Consider the following 21830-nt stretch of genomic DNA (forward strand, 5'->3'; position numbering starts at 1 on the left):
TGGAGAAGGATACACACCATCTGTCCCTAGAGACCCCCAGACCCTCAACTGTGAGGGGCAGAGGTACATTCTGCAGGAACATGGACCAGGTGGCCTTAGGACTTCTTGTAGTTCTACACTTAATCTATAACCTTGCCCTGACTCCAGGCTGTTACCACTGGGAGTGCCTTTCGCTTAGAAGACTGTGTTGACAGTTTAGGATTTGGGGTAGAATTTGTTGAATCCAATTATCTGCTACAAAAGAAGAAGGAAAGAGAGAGGAGAGAGAAAAAGAGAGGAGAGAAAGAAAAAGAGATTACTGCTTGTCTGGTGTGTAAGGTCTTTCATGACAGGTGAAGTGTTTTATTCCAGGGGCTCCAAACTGAATGCCTAGTCACAGTTTAATACACAGAATGCTCCAGTTGCTGAATTTCCTTTCATTTCTGACTTCACACTTGGAATTCTTAACTTCCAATACCTAAAATCAACATTTTTATTTTTAAAGATAAAATGAAGTTTTTTTTTTTTTTTTTTTTTTTTCTCAGTAGCACATGACCCAATTTGGCACAGAGAGAAGAATGATGCTTTCGGACTTACAGATGCACTAATAAGAACTGTAGAGAATCCTGAGGGCTGTCATCTCCTGATATCGGTTGGTTCTAGAAAGAGGGCAATAGATTGCGAGTGTTGAATTCGTATGTGATGAGCAATACATTTTATACTCTGCCCAGACAACCAAAAACATATGGCCTCAGACTCACGTAATAAGGAAAATATACTCATCCATGGCCAGTTGCTGTCACCAGGTCACTAAACCTATTTCTCCAGATATAAAATGAGACTATCTTGCCTCTTGCTTCAAATGTAATATAATCTAGTAATGCAGCCATGAAAATAAGTGCTGGCCCATAACCTGAGGGCTTAAGAAGTCAGGGCTAATGAGAAACGGACAGAATACAAAAAATAAATTGAATTTCCTCCTTTTTATCTTGAGTTTAATAGGAATTTGGGTATATTTTCCACCAAGAACATCTACTTGTGCCTTACTGCAAGAAGGATGTAGAAAAACAGGAAATATCGTGCATTGGTAAGAACAGGAGTGGGTTATATTATAAATGGGGATATGATCAATGGAAATGTTATGGTTCCAAATAATTTTTAAATCTACTAGCGAGTAACTAGGTACTAATACCTTAGGCACAATCTGTCGAGGGAGAGTGTGAAAAGGAAGCCAGGAGTATTTAATACAAGGCGCCCTGTTATTTTTCTGGTTTGTATCAAAAACACGTCCCCTAACAACTGAGGAGCAGTTTCTTTGAAGGCCTGGAAAGGCCACGTCCTGGCGCTGAGACCCGCCCAGATCCTCGCTTGCCTTTTCTTCTTCTGTAAAGTCTCCCTGCTGTCCTCTTTGTGTGAGTGTCCTCATGACAGAAAGATCAAGGGGCCACTTCAGAGGCGCTTAAGCTTCAAACCACCTTTTCCAAAAATAACAAAGGCAGAAGAAAGAACAGGGAGCCATGCAGGTGAGAGACCTGAGCCAAATAAAAAAAGCTGAGTGAGACGTCTGCAGGTGAATGGAACCCAAAGGAAACACAGCACATCCCTCTCGATTAATAGAAGAGGAAACTGAGGTCCGGAGACTTTCCCTTACGGCGCAGCGTTGTCCCAGGCAGGGCCCCTGACTTTACATACTGCACACCGGCAGGTGAGGGGCACCTACCGTGGCACAGGCATGCCTTGAGGTCTGCATTCACCTTTCAGTCCTGAGGGGTCCATTTCAGTGTCTGGGATTTTCTGACATGGTGGTCCAACATGCAGTTCGAACTGAACATGCCGTCCAACGCCCCGCTCCTCACCCACCTGCTTCTCCATCCTGTGCTTCCTGTGTGGGCGAAGGAAACAGACCAGGCCCCCCAGGATTATCCGCAGGTCTTCCCTTCCATTCATTCCCACGTTGAAGCAGCGACTTCCCCGTTAACTTCCCCTTCCATCTCTCTTCTGCCTCTTTCTACAGGCCAAGCCCTTAACTATTCCTGGCCTTTTTTTTTCTTCATCTACCATTTTTAAAAGCAAAAGTCCAGTTGTGTCTTTCACTCCCATGTACCTAGGTAATAAAGTCACACCCTTAGGCAGGGCACACAGTGTCCTCTGGAAGGTAGCCTCCAATGAGCACGCCATCTTCAAACAGCCTACCAGGTGGCATCTTGATGTTCTCAGAAGGTGCCCTGCCATTGTTACCTGGCTCTACGTCTTAGCCCAGAGCATGGCCAGGATGCCATGCTTGCCACCAACCCCACACCGGTGGAACCCCTCAACCCTCAAGCTGAGTGCAGGTGTCACATCTTCTTGGAGGCCCTCCCAGGGTCTGTCCGAAAAAGTAACTGGCCACTCTCTCTTTACACTCTCCCACTGTCTTCTGCCTACTTCTGCCGTAGCCCCTTGATTGTGTTACTACTTTTTCCCCTTGTTCTTTCTAAAATATAAACCCTTTGGCGGCAGACTCATTCATATTTGTAACCTTTGCTATTTGGCATGAAGTAGGACTCAGTAAAATACTTTGTAAAGGAGTGAATAAATAAACAAATGCGTGGGTGAAAGTTCACAGAGCCCACCGGTGGCCGAGAGAGAGATCTGTGATCCTCCTCGTTCTGTTTCAGGTCTTCCCCACTCTGCATCACCCAGGGAAAGGCCCCGGTTTTTAAACTAGTGCCATCGGAGCATTGTCTCCACAAAGTGTATCTTGTTTTCAGGTCGAAAATAAGCAAGATGGAATCATGTGAGAAGGGGACCTGGATACCTAGAGTTTGACCATCACTCTCTTATGGTTCAACTATATTGCGATTGTCCAACGAAAGCAAAAACAAGCCTGCACACCTGTACTGAGATGTGCGTCTTCATCATCACCCACCCCTTGGAAGTGGGTGTTGTTAGCTGTGTTTCTACAAGTGAAGGCCCAGAGTCTCCTGGTTATACCACTGGCTTAGGATCCGGTGACTCGCCAGCGTCAGAGTTGACAGTCTAACCACGTCTATCTGATTCTAAAGCCCATTCTCTTTCCCCTTCACTAAACTTCCTCCCTGGGGAAACAGAACAGAATTAGGGACATAAAATCTCAAAAAGTTCACTAAAAGACATTCTTCTGTGACTTCAATAACAAATCGGACTCAAGAGGCAGGAGCCGCGAGCCCTAACTCCAGTCCTGTTACATGGCGTGATTCTGAGAAAGTCAATTAACCACTTCTTTCCCATAGCCTCATGGTCACAAATACACAGTCCACAGCCATTTCTCACCGATGAATGAAAAAGTTACCTCATACACGAGCTGGTGTCATTTGCTACTGAAGTGCATTTAATGTAACTAACCATAAAAGTACCTTTATTTCTACAAGAAACTGGTATTGAGTGACATTTTTGCTTAGGCATTAAACACATAGCATTTGCAGCATTCATTGCACTTCAACAGTGACTGGTTGTTGACAGAACGTGAACGTTGACAGTGTTTTATACAATACAGAGAGTCTAAAATTAAATATATCAGACAGGACAAAAGGGAAAATATGCAAAATTGAAGCCTCCTAGAACATAAAAATTACATCTTCAATGGTTTCTGGATTTTGAGTCGTCTTATAACAGAAAGGCCTGGTTTAGGATTCTTTCTCTGGATTTCTTATGAGTTAATGTTGTGTGTATCCTTGAACAAAATACTTAGCTCTCTGAGTAGTTGTTATATTTTAACAGGGTGTGTGGAATTTCTGCTGTTGAAGGACTGGACCTCTGCAGAAGGAGAGTGGTATCTCTAAGTCCTTGGTAGCACCTGTACAACTGGATGCTCAAGTGTTGTTATGACTAGGATACCAGATACCCCAGCCCTAGGGTATCTGGAGACAAGTGTGGTGGGAAGAAATGAAAGGGGAGAGAATCAGAGGCACAGAGAACAAATACCAGTAGGAAACTTGGAACTGAGACTTTTCCTTAAAGTCATGGTACCTCTTTCAAAATAGAGCCCCAAATAAAGAGATTTTTTAGGTTGGAAGAGAGAATTAACCTCAACTCTTACAAGCTAAATTCCCAAAGGATGAAATTCTTTAAGACAATTTTATAATAACTCTCATGATTAAAGGATGTGAAGGCTGAGTGTGACCTAGCAAGGCCCAGCACCGTCTTGCTCATTGTCTCACACCCGTGTTTCCATATGGGACCCGAGAAAGACACCATCTTTCTCACCAGGGTCTATAATTTTCTTTACTTAGAATACTCTCCTCTCAGACATTCAATCCACTTTTTCCTTGTTTTGTAAGAAGTCCAACCTTCATACACCTAATATGATTTAGTCTTGGTTTCATTTCCTGAATCTTTGTGTTGCTTTTTCTTCCTGGATCTCATGTTCAATGCTGCCAGCTTCTTTGTCCCTGCAGGTGCAGACAAATTAGCATAAAGAGTAAGTTGCAAAATTGGAGAACAGCAAATTTGATTTCAAAAGCCATTTCAGATTGAGGTCCATTTGGTGGCATTAGGAGCAAAACTAATAAACAAACCGGATTTTTCCTACTCAAATTGATTTTTTTTACATGACAGTATCCCTTTAGAAGTAGAATATTTTATCAAATTCTGATTTTAGCTGTCATGTACAGTGCTGTTTTTTTCCCCTTTCTCATTATTGCTGACTGTTAAGTTACGTGGTTTGGCAGAGGAAAATCTTTCCTTTTGTAATATAAAAGAATATGTTACCTTTCCAGCATCTTCATCTGCCTGTGTGTTCTTAGGACCTTACAGAGGTGGAGTATGGAGGTTTGCGTTGTTCTCACTATCATGGTTCTCATTTTGCAGATGAAAAAAGAATTACAAAGAAACTTCAGGGCCAAAGAGATTGTGAAAAGACACAGCTGTGAAGAAACCTGGAATCCTGTTTACTCTCTCACTGTCTAAACCAACGCTTTCATTGACTTCTCTCCCACAGAGTGGCACATATTTCCCTATTGCACTGGGGTTTACTCCTGAAAACTCAGCCAAGGCCTGCACCAGGTGCCATGATGGGCCACCTAGCGGGGTGCCCGAGATCAGAAGTCTCAGTGTCCCAGACCTTCTGAAGGGTGTCCCGTCTCAGTGGGTCACTCCTTTGGTTGCAAGGCACGGTGACTGCTGAGTAATTTATTGGTGGGAGCCCTTGTCAGGATGCACGAGCCGCTTGGAGACAGTCACCTCACAGGAAGATGCTGCCAGACCTCGAGGCAGGTGGCCCCGGGCCCAGGGCGGCGGGGCTGTGGGCATTCCCTGGGTCGGCCTGCATTAGCTGCTCTCTCCCTCCGCACGTCTGCGGGTCTTCTCCGGCCATTGTGCCTCGCTCCTCCCTCTAGGCCCTATGTTTTTTCCCTACTCAGAGCTTTTGCTTACTAATATCTATGTTTTTCTGTTTCCTCATCTCTCCAGCTTGAAGTGGCCCTATGGCCTCCACTCCCCATCTGTGCTTTTAGCCAGCATCTCCCTGAGCTCAGCTTCTGCTGATTTATGCCTGATTTGTTCCCTGTTCTCGATTTCAAATTCCTAAGAGCGATACTCTGATTAGCTCATCTTTTTGTGCCAAGCCATGTTGTGGGTCACTGCACCGGCTGCAGATGGACTGCCTTTGAGTGGGGCGCCCACCTCGCAGGGGTCTACGGAGAACCCCTGGAACACTGTCCGGGGGCGGGTGGCTTTGGCTGGAAGAGCAGTGCGCAGGCGCGGGGGTTAGCCCACCGGGTGCACGCACCTACCGGTCTGTTCATCATCCTTGCTGATGCTGTTCCTCGCCCTGAGGTTGTCTGGCTGCCTAGGAGGAATGGCTAGAAATTAATTTCTAGGGGCTAAAATGTTCTCAAGGTCAGAAAAGGTCATTAAAATAACCATAACCACGAGCTCTACATTTACTACTTCTGTCCCTCCTTGCAACAACTTTATATAAAGTAGATATGATAATCCTTATTGGGCTTAAATAATATGTGCAAGACAAACCAGTTTAAAGTAGGGAGGTTGATATTTAAACCGGGTCTTTCTGACTCCCAGCTCATGTGTGTGAATGATACCCCTTCTGCATCCACCTAGGTGCCTTTAGCCAATTGTGTCCATAAAATAATTTGATGGGAATTGGAGCAGCAATGGGAGAGCGCCCTAAGCCCATGCTCTGGGCAGTTCCAGAAGCAGGTCACTGGATGGGGAGGGGACGCCCAGGTGTCTGCACTATGGGGTTGCGGCCCCCCCTCCAGGTGGTTTGACCCTCAGCAGAAGCGGCCGGTGCCGCGCAAAGCCTTCTGTGGTTATCTTAACGCAGATCCATCATTAATATGACAAATATGCACACCTGCACTCTTAATTGCTTCAATTTTCTTGAGTCAGTGATAGGTTTATGGCCTGCCTCAATTCCAGTAAAACTGAAACAATCTAGATTGGGCAAAAAAAGTGTTACTCCAATCAATCTCTTGAGCAGATCCAGTCTCCAGCCCTGATGACAGACATTCTCTCTAGACAGGGTAATTAAAGAGGCAGAGCCAGCTACTTTTTAAAGTCCCTTCATCTTAGTTTTATCATCTGTAACAGCCTCAGAAACTCTAGATGGGAAACGTCTTTCCTTCTCTCAGCCCTCCTCCCATGATTGGCCCTCCATCTGGGAAGAGACTGGAATCCTCTTTCAGTTGCCACACCCAGAGATGAGATGCTGGAAGTTTTCTGGGTTGCTTCTGTCAAGAGGGGAATGTGGTACAGTGTAGGGATCCCTCACTTAAGAAAGAAAGGCCCAGAAAAAGAAAAGCAAGAAAAGTAACTTCATTTCCCCCACCAAATGCAGGAACATATTTTCATGAAAAATCAAAGATAACACAAAGTGGCATATAATTTTTCTTCCTTAAACAACTAAGGAAACTTCTATCAAAGAAAGCAAAGCTACCGAGTACAGGTTTTGCATGAATGGAACCTTTTATATATATCAAAAAGAAATGTTTTAGAGCAAGGACTTAAGGAGTTGAAAAAAATCTAACAAATTATTAAATGACTATGTATGAAAAGAAAACACCACAGGTGTTAAGTAGAAATTAGTTGGCCAAAAATAGATGTTTGTAACCATCAGGGTGTAAGACATGCTACAAATAAGAGAAAATGGTGCTGATTAGAAAAGCTCAAATCCATTCAATTTTGTAGAGGGGGCAAATAAGAAAAATAACCGATGGAATAAATTTTCTGTTTTTGACTAGAGAATTTTTGAAATTTTGATAAGCATGTTAACTCCTGAAGTTGAAGTACTGAAATAAAGAATAATTGATAATAAGAATACTGCCAAATCGGGTTATGAAATATGAATAATTATATTGCTAGTGATACATGAAATACACCCATGTGTCCTAAAGAACTTCAGAGATGAAGTTGGGGAGGTAGTTGTCAAGGTAAATAATCCATCTTCATCCAGGGGAGAATCATTTCTGTGAGGATCTGTCTCCTTACTGGTGGCAAGCCATCAGAGCTGACAGTGGTGGGCAAGACCTGTGTATACTGCAACCCTAACTGAACTTGACTGAGAGTAAGTGGCTGGGCCCAGTGGCAATGCTGGGTATAGGGCCCATGGACATCTACAGGGGAACCAAGCCTAATGATCTGGGCTTTGAAGGGCTGTACTTACAGACAGGGGATCTCCTTAGATTTTCAAAAAGCTTTTTAGCAGGCTCTACCTTTAAAATTGAATTTTTTTAAACGATGAGTTATGACTATATTTGTTGGGCCTATGGCTTCATTTATGAAAACAACATGATCATCAGTCTTTGTAATTGACTTGGTTGGTGTTGAACTTTCTATACTACAAAGTCCAGTTGATGGGGCAGACCATAAGAGGATTCCAAGTGTCTATGCTAGAGGTCAGAAACCAGGGGGACAATTTCACATTGTTTTCACATTATTTATCATGTATTTCATATTATTATATACCATTTCGAGGTAATGCTCTTCCAGAGAAAGAATCTAGCTCTAGTTATAACACACAGAAAAATCTGTCATATCGTTAATGATTCAGGAAAATGATCTAGAGTTCATTAAAACCACTCTCTGAAAATATTGACCCAATTTGCTGTCCTGGCTAAAAAAGGAAACACAATGTCATTGTGAAGGACATGGGAAGCACAAGACATTGTAATTACTTAGAACCACATTGATTTCTATATCAGGAGTAAAATAAGTTGTTCCTGTCACTAACTTTTAATTATGATGTTAATGATAACAGTGAATCATATTTCTAAACATTTCTTTGTACATTTTTATTTCAACAGCCCTGTGAGGTAGTATTTATTTTATCCCCATTTTGTGTAAGTAAACGGAGGCAGAAAGACGTCAGAGGCAGTCGGTGCAGGAGCCTTGCCCCAGTCATGGCTTCCCAAGATGAGAATAGTGCCCGTTTCTGCAATGGCACCTTGCCCACTCCAGGGAGTGCATTCAGTGAACCCAGAGAAAGTGCACAGAAAGGTGACTTTAGCCATCAGTAGGAAGTAGGTGTGGCTCTGTGAAGGTAGAATAGAAAACGTGAGGCATACGAGACACAGCAGGCCCTAAGGATGAAAGAAATATGAAGAAGTCTGTGATGCTAGGCAAAGATACAGAGAGGGATACCATACTTGTTTATTACGTAAAGTGTACGTGACCTTGTTCTCCGAAAGTCCAGCTGGCTAGGACTCAGTGCTGCACTGAAACCCAGGAAGCTGGGTTTGTGGCAAACGGTAGGAAGTGCAGCTCCATCCAGCTGGGGTTATCCACATGGAACTCTTTCCCCAGGTATATGCCGGTCAAAAAACAGAGATGCAGCAAACCGAAAACAAGATCCCAACGGTTTCTGAAAGAAGAGGCAGAGCCTGAGGCTAAGAGCTGAGATGCTCCTCAGATTTAGGAGTGACACCAGGGATGACAAGTGTCCCTTGGTACAGAATTTTCTCTGCCTTTTTGGCCACCAAATGAGAGTAGCTAGAGGAGCTATGAACATTTTCAGCTGTCCCCAAGTTCCTGTCTCTGTGTCCTAACTTAAACCCACAATCACTCACTCTGGTGGCTGTCACTTGGGTTCATACTCTAGCTCATTTATGAAGTGTTCGCTGCCCTCTTTTAGAGTGTGCTGTTATACATCAGAAGCAGAGAACTCAGCACTGTGCTATGTATTAGTTTGCAAAACTCAACTAACAGTGTTTTAACTGTAGCCTGTAATTAATGGGCGGGGCTACCGGGAAGTGTGCATAAGAACATAAACATTCGGACGCACGGTGGGCGGTGGCTGGCGCAGTGAAGTGGTGGAAGAACACAGTGGGAATGGGAAGTGGTGCCAATGATGGCGCCCGCTTCCTGCTGCCAGGCCCTTAATGGGTACTCGGTGTGCAGGGCTCAGAGAGGAGGGAGGACCCCAGAATTGAGATAGAAAATATAGAAAGGGAGACAGTAACTAAAGGTCCTATCAATGTGTTATTCCCTGTTGAGCAGCGACACACCTTAGCAAACAAGTGACCTTATATTCTTTTAAATTATTCCTCCAAGAGGGACTGAATGGCTAGATCAACACTGCCATGGGTTATCTGTCAGGTCATTTAAAGGTTATCTTGGCCCTCTCTGTAATAAGCACTTGCACTAATTAGCCTGCAGAGATGGGCCCAAAACATTGTCAGGAATCTTTAGAGCAGGAACCAGTACCAAGGACCCAGCAGATCTGCTCTTCCAGGGAGGCTGTGCAGTGCAATCACACCAGAATGCCGTAGGATTTGTACACAGCGTGAATTGGTTAATAATTCAATTTCATTCCCAGCTCCATGAGTCCAGACCCTTCAAACTCCTGACAGTGTTTACTGCTGATGTATATCTTCTGTATATCTAACTCATTTATCTGAGATGTAAGCACAGTGGTTCGTGGATTCTTGCACAGTGGCCTAATAATGACCCTGGTTAGCAACACAGTCTGTTGGAGGAGCACTGTCTGTGAGTCAGGAGGCTGGAGTCCAGTCCTGTTCTCTCGTCTCATTAGCTCTAAACCTCAGCATTGTCACTTGCCCTCCTTGGTCTCTGGTTTCTAGTTCTAAAAAATCTACCCTAGAGGGTTCAGGAGTGAAAATGGGGCCTTGTAAGAAAGGTCTTTGCAAGTTGTAACATGGAAACAATGATGGATTTTCCATGTGCTGAGTCTTCATTGAATTCTCTTGCCATTCCACTTTCTCAGGCCAAATAACAATGATGTTAAGGAGAAATGGTTCAGAGAAGATCCTAGAGAAACGGCTGCCCTCCAAGCCCTGTGGATAAGATGTTGTTCCTCAGGGTCAGTGGTGAAGGCTCACCAACTGTGGAATGGGGCAGGAAACCTGGCTCCCCGGAGTGAACATGGGAAAGGAAGGTCCCACATGCATGCAGATGCTCTTGACATTTATGATAAGACCCAGTTTTCCACTCAGTTCAACTGTTGTTTTAATATTGCCTCCATCCTTCCCATTGCCTTGCTCAGTCACCACCCCCACATCCCTCTGACAGTAAGTTCACTGGGGCCCCCCTCACATGCCAGCCTTGAATGGGCACTGATAGCATGGGTTCCTCATGTGAAAGCCCTGGTCTGGGTCTGAAAGCAAATGTAGTGTAAGTGAAGTTGTATCAGACAGTGAATGAGAGTCCAGTTGGCCAATGAGCGCTTACAGAAAAGTACAAATGTGAACTAGCCCAGATCCCTCAGTTGGAACTAATTCCTGAACTTAGGAAGACTTAGAAACAGCTAGAGCCATTTAAATCACCTTTGCTTAATTCTGTCAAAGATTATCACTCAATTTTAGATCTATGTGAGTGATGCTAATAATGACAACAATAAACTCGGTGTTAATTAATGATGATGATATTGATGTTTATTGAGCAAGTAAGTGCCAGAAAATGTTTAGCGTTTGCTTGTGTTATCCCAAGATTGGGATTTACTCAGGGAGGGATAGGAGTTGAGGTTGTGAGAAGGAACAGTGACCTCAGAACTGGGAGACCTAGGATTTCCCTTCCCCCCAATCCTAACATTTACCAAGTAGGTAAACCAAGTAGGCGCTGAACTCAAGTTCCTCATCTGTAAAATGGGGAGGTGCACACCCACATTAAAGGCTCATCAGGGATTACTCTATCTCAGGAATGCTGGAAGAGCTTCTTATCAGGGCTAGCACATAATAGGAACAGCATTACTTATTGAGTTGAATCATAGGTGATAAGAACAGAAATACAACTGGATGAGAACTAATTAGACACGGAGATGAACCGAGAGACTTTAGGACAAGATACAGGCTATTCACCTTTTGTACATCATTTACAGGTGATATTTTGTCATTATCAATTCCCTTTTCCATCGATTTTATTAAGCCAGACTCATAGTGCCATAGAGCCTACAAATTGTCCAAGATCAGAGAATTGCAGCAAATGCTAAATTCTTTGTCAATGAAAGAATAGGAGTATAAGAGAGAGGATCAGATTGAACAGAGCCCTCACTGGGGCTCGTAGGCGTAGGCAATTTCCCTGTAACTACCCTAAAGCCCGTGTTTCAGATTTCCAAACCCAGGCTTCCATACTGCTTCCAGTGCCCCACAGCAGGGAGGGTGACCCCCAAGGACTTGCAAAGCTAAAATCAGAATTCCAGTCGTGAAACCTCACGCTTCGAAATGACTTATTCTCATCACAATGTACCAAATGATCTATAAATACATATTTTAACATTCCGGAGTTTAAATATTATTACACATCTTACTTGATGTCAGATTTTGTTAAATGTGTGCCGTTATCTCAATTTACAAAGGTCAGTCGGGTGGCGGTGGAGAATAGAACTAGATATATGTATGAAATCCTTTTACCAGTACATCTGCGTCTCGGAGAACCAGGCCTTTTTCAAAGAGCTTTGGGCTTTTTTTCCCCCTTTTCAAATGAGACTTTAATGAGTATCATGTGGATAAACTCTTTGCAGAGGTTTGAAAAGATCCAGAGAAACACAGTGGCAGGAACAAGCAAACCATTTTGGATGAAATCACAAGCCATTTGAATGCCTCCTCATCTCTCTAGTTGTGTCAGAACCTTTGGCTGCATTTTTCCCCCACAGGAATGTTTTCATCTCCATGGCTAGGTAAATAGAATGTTCGTGCAGTTGCTGGATTGCTATTCATGCCAGCGCGGAGTAGGGTGGAGTGACCTACTTCCAGCAGTATCCATAGAAAGCTCCGCTGCTTCCCATCAGGGCTGATTTTAAAAAGCCACCCTCTGCTTCCCGCAGCTCCCGCCCCCAGCTGCCCTCGGAGACAACGTACTGTGGACTCTGTGGTCCTTGCTGGCTTTCTTTTATCATTTCTGCTCCCTGGGTTGGCTCATTTTAGTTCATCTTTGCCTGTTCTGGAAAAGGAGAAGTAGGTGAGTGGGCAGCTTTAAAGCAAGTTAACATTTCAGATTTGCAGAGAATAGTTCTATAGAGGGATATTGGTGGAGCCACCAAGAGAGGTCAGCCGAAGCTTTCTTATCACATATGCATAATTGATCAAAGGCCAATAACTCATTAGAAACATTGGGCAGCCTCTCTCTGTGGGTGATTCTCATTGGAGACCCAAGATTGGAGTTTTGGTAGGTTGCTCTCAGGGGTTTCGCTCCAGCCAGTCCTTAGCATATAAATCAATAGGCTGGACAGAGACGGAAGCATTCCCAGCTCCAAGAGGAGAATCTGAGAATTCTACCCCGTTGTCACGCAGAAACGCACAGCACCTGCACTTGACTCAGGTCTAACTGAAGCCAGGTGAGGTGTCTGGTTTTGTGTCACTGAAGGACAGGGTCAGTGCTGGAGAGTCCCCAGAGACCGTCTGTCCCATTGCTGAGTGATAAGGAGAGTGAGCCCCAGAGACGACAGTGGTCCACTCCCCGGGACCCCTGTGTGTGGCTGTCTCTAACCTGCCTTTCTGTTTCTCTCCATTGGATCAGTGACACTCCCAGCCTCTTGTATTTACCATGAGGGCAAATGTCACTGAGAAGGGGAATTAGAATTTCAATAATCTTTCACCTGGGTACACGTGAAAATTTCTATTCCAAATCCCAGCAGTTCCAGAAAGTGCTGGTTACTTGAGAAAATGGCTGTTGGATGAGAGATTTTTGAAGTTTTAAACTGTCTTGCCCTAAAGCAGGTGTTCCATGTGGTTCTGAGGCCATTGCTCCAGCCTGTTTGGAGGCAGAGGACAGTGGATGCCATGATAGGAAGCAGCCCCACACTGACAGGGAGCTGATTGGTCTCAGAACATCTTGGCAGAAGACCTCCTGTCTACAGGGTTGCTCGTTTTGTTGTCCACGTAGCCAGATGTTTCAAGGCCCAGACTTCAGGCAGACCCTCCGTGTGCCTGGCACCTGTGCTGGTTGAACTCAGACCTGGCAGGGTGCTGTTTTTTGACCCCTCTCATTCTGGGGTGTGGGATGGTCTCCATGCCACATGGTCCCTCTGGAGAGCAGTGTGGAGGCCCCTGACTCCACCCAAGGCCACAGTTTCCCTGGCTGGTCTCATTTCCTCACATCTCTCGACTGTGTCCTTTCTACCTCCTTCTTCTGTCTGCCTCTCATCTTTCTTCACAGATGGCCAGGACACTAACATGCTGCTGTGGTTGTTTATGAAACAGGTTGGGGTCTTTGGAGGCTGCCGTTCCAGAGACATTAAAGACTGTGTCACGCTGGATACCAGGGTGAAGATTTGCAGGATAATTAGCGATCCCCTACCGTTATTAACCCCTGACTTCGGCAGGTTATTTTCTTACAGAGGTGTTGAAAGTTAATGCCACTGTTAATGGTTTCGGTCAGAAGACCATAATGAAACCATGTGGGAAACGCGGCCCACCATCAATATCTTTCAAACTTTGAAATCAGAGGGTGGAGAAAGGAAAGTAAAAAAGAACAAAAGAAAAGGGGCCAATTCTGTCTGTGGGAGGCCTATCCTTGGTAACCCTAGTGATAGTGTCCATCTGATGGCCAGGGTCCATTTGTTCTTCTTAGTTTTCGATAGTCGGCTTATCACTACTGTAGTTCTGAGCTTAATCTTCATCACCAAGGGAAACTCCTAATGGCCACTGAGATGGCACAGGTGGAGGTACGGTTAGATTCTATTTTTAGAGATGTCCTCTTTTCCTTGTAATTATTTCAGGGGGGATAGAAGGCTATTCATAATATGACACTCAACGTAATGGAAAAACAACCAAGCAAAACTAAGACCCCCCTGGACACCTCCCAGTCCTCGAACAACAGGGACCTCTCAGAGCAGTATACTTCACTGGTCCTCCAGTTGGTCCAATCCTTTCCTAACTCTGCTCCGGAGAACCCCCGAGAAAGCGTATTAAATTCGGTTTGGATGAAAGGCTCTGAGACCAACAGCAAGTTTGAAAATCTAAGCAAAGTCTTTCAACAGTCAGTAATGGTCATCAGGGGGTGAAAACCTCAACCTTGAAAGACTACAGGGTCAGTTCTTCAGATGCCCTCAACAAGAGGCCAAGAATCGACAAGTTAATGCTTCCTCCCGCCTTGACCTTGGCAACCGTGGTAACCTCATTACGACTCGTCTGGATTCAGCTTGAAACTCAGACTTGCTAGGAGTGAAAAAGGGTCCCCGGATGCCAGGACCGCTCTAAGCCACTGTACCATAATTCAGTGAATGAAAAGATCCTGCAGAATTTTCCGAGCTCAAAATCCATATTTGAATTTAAATAGTCAAACTCTTTGAACAAGGAAATCATGGATCTGGTCCTTTGGGGCAAATTCTGATCCTGCCATGATGGATTTCTTTAGTAGCTCAGGCTGGGAACTCTCAGCATGAGGTCATACCCTATGAAGGAAAAGGGCATGGGTGATAAAGGGAAATTGTCAAGCCGGAAGGAAGAGTTTTGCAGCAAAGTTTTGAGTGTCCTCAGCTAACCCCACAAAGAGACGATAAGCTCACAGCACACAAGCTAACTTTAGAACAATGACTAAGGCTAATTTAAAAGTGATTTCATCTCATCTCCTTCTCTCTGCCTTTCCCCATCCTAGATTATTCTCTCTTGTGACTTCCCCTGCCCGACGTCCTACCATCGCAGCCCTCTGTGGCTGAGGAAGCTGTGAGTTTTCTTTCTTAGTCACACATGTCTGTAGGAGCATGAATGAGAGTCTTTCTTATCGTCTGCGGTCCAGTGTGAAGAGGGCCTGGGTCTGGGACGCACTGATCTAATCCTTTCAAACCTGTCCAGCCTGTGTGCCCAGGGACAGCAGGGAAGGAGCCGGGGTTATACTTGAGAGAATGTGTGACATCGTTTGGAACACTGAACTTAATATCCCTTCCTGACTTAGAATTGTGGGATATCAAAGTTACAAACGGATCTTGAAGTTCATCTATCCAGATCCTCTTAAACAGACGAGAAAACTCAAAGCTGAGCAACTTATCCACAGTTCCTCGGACCGTGCCTAGCCTGCTTTCTGCTTCACAGTTTTAGTTCCTGCAGAACACAGCACTCAGAGTCACGGTGAGACTCGAGTGGAGTTCATCTTCCCTTCTCTCTCTGGGTCTTCTTATCCATCTAAATGGTGACTTAATGCACAATTCTGCTGAGCAAAACCATGGACGACGTGCCATTAGCCCTGAACTCCTTAAACTGGCATTCACAACCTTGGCAGTTGGCACCGAGCTGAATTTCGCCTAGGTCTGCTGCCATTCTTCTCTACATCCTCCCTACGGCAGCCTTGCCTCCTGTGTTTCTGCACACTTGTATTATCCTTTTGTTCCTTTGCATATACTCTTCATCTGAAATTGCCTCCCCGATGTTTTGACCCATGTTCTTTCTTGCCATCCATGTGCACCCAGCCAAGCTCCAGCCTCTACCTCAGCACTGCTATTACTACGCAAAGGGCTTATTCATGGCCATGGCTTAACTTTCCTGCTAGAGGGAAAGCTCCTTGAGAGGAGGAGCCACGTAGCCCAATTTTCTGAATGGCAAACTGTGCTCCAGAAAGATGTACGTTAGAATAAATGGCACCCTGGTTTCCATGCATTCCAGGCAGTTCTAGAATTTGGGGAGGTGCCAAGGGATGTGAGGTCTGTGGAAAGGAAGAACGGACATGGTGAAGTCAGGACAGCCTTGCGTTTCCAGGTATCCTGGCTCCACGGTGTGACGCCTGTGGCATCTTCAGATGTCCATGCAGCATCCTCCTGGCACTTGTTTTATTTAGTACATTGTAGAGAAGTTTCCCTGGGAGTTTCTTTGGCAACCCTCGGGTGGCTTTGGACCAGACTATTTTGTCACCTCCTATAACTTACCCTTCGGGGGTTTCAGGACTGTGCTGTCTTGCATTTCCTCTTCTTGAGATATTCTGCTAAAGCCCAGACCACAGTGATTACACAGATTTTCCAAGTTCTGATCTCAGTCCTGTTGGGGAAGAAATTGACATTTACTGTGCCCTGTGTGGTTTTTCATTAGTTGACCAGGCCAGACATAGCATAAGTAAATAAGTTCCTGTTTAGATTTGAGCTCTTCCATGTCAGTTCTGCCAAGAGAGGGGGAAAAATCCAAGAAGAAGCTATCATTGTCTAATTATCTTGAAACTAAACATTGATGATGCTCTTGGCAGGCAAGGTGGCCTCTTTCCTTCCCCTTTCCCCTCTGTGGTGAGTCTATCTGGGCAAAATCATGATGTCCCCATTGGAAGGATGGACATGAATAACCCACAAAGGGGTTTGGTGGGCGGGCCTGCAAGGCAAGGCCTCTGTGCTAGCAGCCCACTGACCCACGGGTGGGTGCACTTGGTCCATCCTCCACTGCATCTGTGATATCCTAGGTGCCCCCACTCCGAGGATGGTGTGGCAGAACATCTTCCTCCTCTGAAGGGGTCTTGGGCTGCTTATGGATATGGGCCTTCTTTTTGAGCCGATGAAGGTGTTCTGAACTTAGGCCATGGTGAAGGTTGTTCAATGTAGTGAATGATAGACCTCAAAAGGGTGAATTTATGGCATGCAAATTATATCTCAATTTTAAAAGAAGTCATGGCATACTAAGACCTCATGCAAAATAGTGTGACATAAAAGATCCTGAAAGACCGTGTGACCTCTGCTGGCATTTCCTCTGTGAGAACTCTGAGACCAGCTGCCTGCTGGTTGTGTTGGGGGTGGAAGGGATCTAATAGTTGGGCCATCTCAGTCCCTGTTCTGTGTCACACTGGGGTGACAATCCAGGTATTTCCTCGTTTTTGCTTCCCTAGTCATAAGAGAGGTAATGGGCCTGGCCTACTTGATGAGGATCTCCTGGGAAACAGAAATCCAGTTTGTTAAGTGATTTGGAGGCAGGAGGCCCTAGATCCTCCTCAGTGGTCACAGGAAGGGCTCAGTGGCACTCAGATAGGTGTGGGATGTGTCCCAGGCAGTGTGGGCCGGTGCAAGCAGGAGGCTGGATGCGTGTTGCTCTGGGTGATTTAATCGTGCCTTGGGTTCTCTCTTCTGAGCTGGGCTGCTTATGTTTTGTTTTGTTTTGTCTGTGATAAGAGGAGACAGCTTGGTTTCTACTGTACTGCACAGCAGGACCTATGGGGGTGGGGCATTTCTCTCCTGGTGCTTGTGAAGGCCTGAGGACTGGTTAGAAGGGTCAGAGTCCAAGTGATTGTGGCATCTGTGCTGAGGATTTGCAAGGTAGCTGCTGCTCCAAATACCCACCTTCCTGAGGGTTTCTCCCCACCTGGAAATCAGGAAAGCCTCCTCAGGGGAAAGATGGACTCGGAAGCCTGTGTCCCCACTGCACTTAACAGAGGGGGGCCATGCAGGACCAAGGTGCAGGGGATCTTTTATCCTCACTTCCTGTGCTGTACCAGTCATGCTCCAGACTGGATGGCACCAACCCAACAGGGCGATTGGGGAGGGGGGCTGAGCGTGAAGGGGGCTCTGGTCACCATTTTTCAGCCTCTTTTACACTGTCCAGTTTGCTCTTCTCCTTGGTGTGTGGGACAGCAGGACGAGATTGGTAATCCTATCAGCATCCTTCTGGAACAGCCTAGTGACCTATGGCTCACATGAACCTTCTCAGTGGCCTACCAGAAAGGGCCCACTGATGTTCTCCCTCCTTCTCTTCCTACTTCTCCTGAACATCCTTTCCCTCCTTTACCTGTTTTTTTTTTTGAAAAGGGTGATAAATGTAAAATTTATTGAGTTTCACAAATGTTAAACTATTATAAGATTCTCATCCAGAAGAATTGATATTCATATTCAACAAAATAAGAGTATCTTGCTGTTTATGATTGCCATATTGAAAAAACAAACCATCATAATATATATATATATATATATATATTTCTTATTCATAATACTTTTATTCATACTTAGTGAAATCATTAGAAAGATCACTGTTATGTACTAATAACTTTCATAATTTAAACCTGATAAAATATGATTTTTTAATATTTTTAAAAAAAATAAATGACAGCAGAATGCATTACAATTCTTATTATACATATACAGCACAATTTTTCATATCTCTGGTTGTACGATTCGTGTCTTCATACCTGTTCCTTTACCTGTTGAGAGGAACTCCACGTACTGTTCACCAGGCCCAGCACCAGTGTCACCATCCTCTAAGGAGACTGCCTTCCTCCTCCTTCCTCCCCCTGCCCAGGAACGATCACTGCTTCCTTCTCCTTTGCCCCCACGAAACCTAGTCACGTGCCTAGGGTAACACTTTCCACCATCGCTCACTCTGGGTGGCATTGGGGAACTTGTGGAGGGCCTGGTTCCAGTTAGCACCCAAGAGCCTAGCACAGGACCTGGTGTGCAATGCTTGCCCAATGTCTGCTGAACAGGTGAAGGGCTAAATAATTAAATAATGCCATTTGTGCCCTCCCACAAATAGTGAAAGGTGTTTATAAACTCCATAAATATTTGAAATTGCTTTCCTCTTTATGGTTATGATACTTGATGAGAATACATTCTAAATGTATCTAAAAAAATCTTTTTTATGTCTCTGGGATATATGTGTGTGTATGTGTGTGTGTGTGTGTGTGTGTGAATATATAAATTATACACACACACACACATACATACATTTTTTTATTGTTGTTGTTAAAGGTGATACATTTTGGAGAAGAAGCCATGTTTTTTAAAAAATAAAATTTTATAAAGCAATGGTTTGTTAAAATATGTTCAGCAGAATACCAGTCCCATAGTGTGGTAATAGTTGTTAAAGATAAAATGGTCTCAGGGCTGAAGGAAGTTCAGGGAGGGCTGGGTTAATCAGTTTCTCTACTGTGGGATGTCTCAAAGCTCTCATATAATATTACTTAGGAATATAAGCGAGAAGGATGTGCACACAACAGGGTATTTCTGCAGCGCTACCTTAACATCTACTACAGTGCAAAGTGCAGAGCAAGATTTGGGGGTTTTGTTGTTGATGGTAGTCCACTGCTTTGATCTGGACCCCTGAGAAGCAAGTGAGTGTTTGCATGATTTGATTTCTCTCCTCCTCTTCATGCATTCCCCCTCTGCTTTCAAGGCTGAAGAGAAAAAAAAAATTAAGGGAATTAAAACATTACTTTACCTGTCATAGCAAGTTATCCGACATCTCCAGTGGACTATGCAGCAAATGATTGTGGTTTTGGAAATAGCCTGTCAGCCCCAGCAGCTCTGCAGTAACCTTCCAGGACTATTCCATAAATGCCAGTTCTCTGCACAGTAATTACCAACTCTCTCCATGGTAGATTCACTGGTGTGTCTAGGAGTAATTGCTGGGGAACTCACACTTTCAAATTTACAAGAGTCAAACAACCTTGTATTTACCTCGGGGGTTATCAGGTATTCAAACTGTGCTGCATAAAGGATGCTATTGATCATAGAACTAGGGGAAGAACTCGAATTTGCACCTCAGTATTTTTCTCAATGGGTGAGAACCTGGCTTACTAGATTTACGGTGGAAAGACTGATGTGGGATAATTTTCTTCTGAGAATCCCTCCCTTCCTTGAGCTTTGTGAGCAGCAGCGAGTCCAGCCTAACCGTAGTCGGAGCCTTATGTTGCCTTCGGACAGAACTGGCTGGTTGGTACAGTGTCGAGGAAGAAGATGAAAACCTTGCTCAGATTCTTACTCCTGCCTTTGGTGTTCCTTCTCTAGAGATCTCAGGGAACACGGAGGACATCCCCCTAGTACGCTGGAGGCAGCAGTGGCTGGAGAATGGCACTTTGCTCTTTCACATCCATCACCAAGATGGTGCCCCGAGTCTTCCTGGGCAGGACCCGACGGAAGAGCCCCAGCATGAATCAGCCGAAGAGGAACTGAGGATCCTGCACATCTCAGTCATGGTAAGGAAAGACGGCCATAAACGTGTGAGGTGGCTTTTTATTGTCCTAATCAAATATCTCAGAAGACTACATGGGAGGAAAAAGGTTTTAGCCTACAGTTCTGGGGTTCAAGGACATGGCGTCTGCACCACCTGAGCTCGGGTGAGGGCCGTCTCTGCCGCAGTACACCACAGCAGATGGCAACAGCAGGAGCGCATGTGGGAAACAGAAATAACATCACCAAACAGGAAGCCAGAGAGGCTGGGGTCCCGCAGCCCCTTCCAAAGGGATGGCCCTATTTGACAAGCAGCTCCCACTAGGCCCCAGCTCTTAACGGCTCCCCACCAATTCCCGATACCACTGTTCGGGGAGCAAGCTTCCAAGACCTGAATCTTTGAGAGATGAAAAGATCCAAACCACAGCCATAGACATAGCTCTGTGAGACCCAACCCCGTAATGATCACTGATCATGGTAAAAGTGCCCTCCCCATTTGTGGGAAATGCAGCCCCTCCTGCTGCTAGTAACTGTTGCAGGTATTTGTACAGCACAGTTCCCCAACCACTCTAAGACCACATCCAGATATGGAGTAGCCCTTATAAACCAGGGACAATGTCAAGTGGGACAATGGGTTGCCTTAGAAGGGAATTATTCAACTCGTACATCACCATATTTTAGAGTTGCTGCTCCATAAATGTTTATTGAGTGACTCAATCTCTAGCTGCTTGCTGCTACCAAGTCCTCTTTTCTTTTATCCCAGCTGGGAGAAATCAGCATCCTGGCTTTTTCTACTCTTTACAAATAAAGGGCATGTCAATAGATACTTGCTCCCCACTCTGGCCCAGCTAAAAACTACCACCAGCTTCTATGTAGAAATGTGAGGCATCAAGAAAATTAGAGATGCTTCCTAAAATTCTAGGAACTTGTGTCCTCTAATCTCACTAGAGAGTAAGTGCAATGGCAGGTCTCTCAGGGGAGGGTGTCTGGTGGTGTTTTATTTATTGATGAATCCCCAGTAACTAGAACAGTGCATTTATATAGTTAATGCTTAATCAACAATTGTGGAATAAATGACTTAAATTTCCAATGGAGATAGAAAATCCTGTTTCACCAGGCATTTCATATATTGTTATTGTACTGATAAACCGATACATTGTCTGCTCATAGGGTAGCCTGATAGCAGATTGAGACTTGACTGATTATCTATTAGTGTGGGAGGGTATGGGATATTTTACTGTTAATAACTTGATACAGAGTCACCTTGGTCCATGGTCTAACTTTAATTCACCCATTGCTCTGGTACCATCACTATATACTGTTTAGTTCGATATAAATGAAACTGAGCACATTTTAGATATATACAAATCTCCATTACCTAAAAATTGAGGATGGAAAATTTCCCCATAAAAATCTCTGATAAAAATCTCAGCATGTAAGCTCCTCATTTTTTTTCTTCAGTCAGCACCCCCATAAATAACTGGTGCACAGGATACTTGCACGTATGCAAGGTACTTTGTGGTGCAGAAAAGAGAGTCCTTGAACAGCAAATGGTAAACCTCAATGTCTAGGTAAG

At 44.6% G+C, this 21830-nt stretch overlaps 1 protein-coding gene across 6 annotated transcripts in view; it reads left to right on the forward strand.

Annotated features, from left to right (window-relative positions):
- Astn1 (astrotactin 1) overlaps nucleotides 1-21830 on the forward strand; it is a 287512-nt gene that overhangs the window by 81169 nt on the left and 184513 nt on the right. For all 6 annotated transcript variants that reach the window (XM_058574484.1, XM_058574487.1, XM_058574485.1 and 3 more), the window contains exon 2: nucleotides 20093-20280. In XM_058574484.1, coding sequence (XP_058430467.1) covers nucleotides 20093-20280 — 188 coding nt within the window. The remainder of the gene's footprint in view (nucleotides 1-20092; nucleotides 20281-21830) is intronic.

The sequence above is a fragment of the Marmota monax genome, unplaced genomic scaffold (genome assembly GCF_021218885.2).
Source record: "Marmota monax isolate L192 unplaced genomic scaffold, Marmota_monax_Labrador192_F-V1.1 WCK01_AAM20220418_F8-fsc00055, whole genome shotgun sequence".
Classification (NCBI taxonomy): Eukaryota; Metazoa; Chordata; class Mammalia; order Rodentia; family Sciuridae; genus Marmota; species Marmota monax.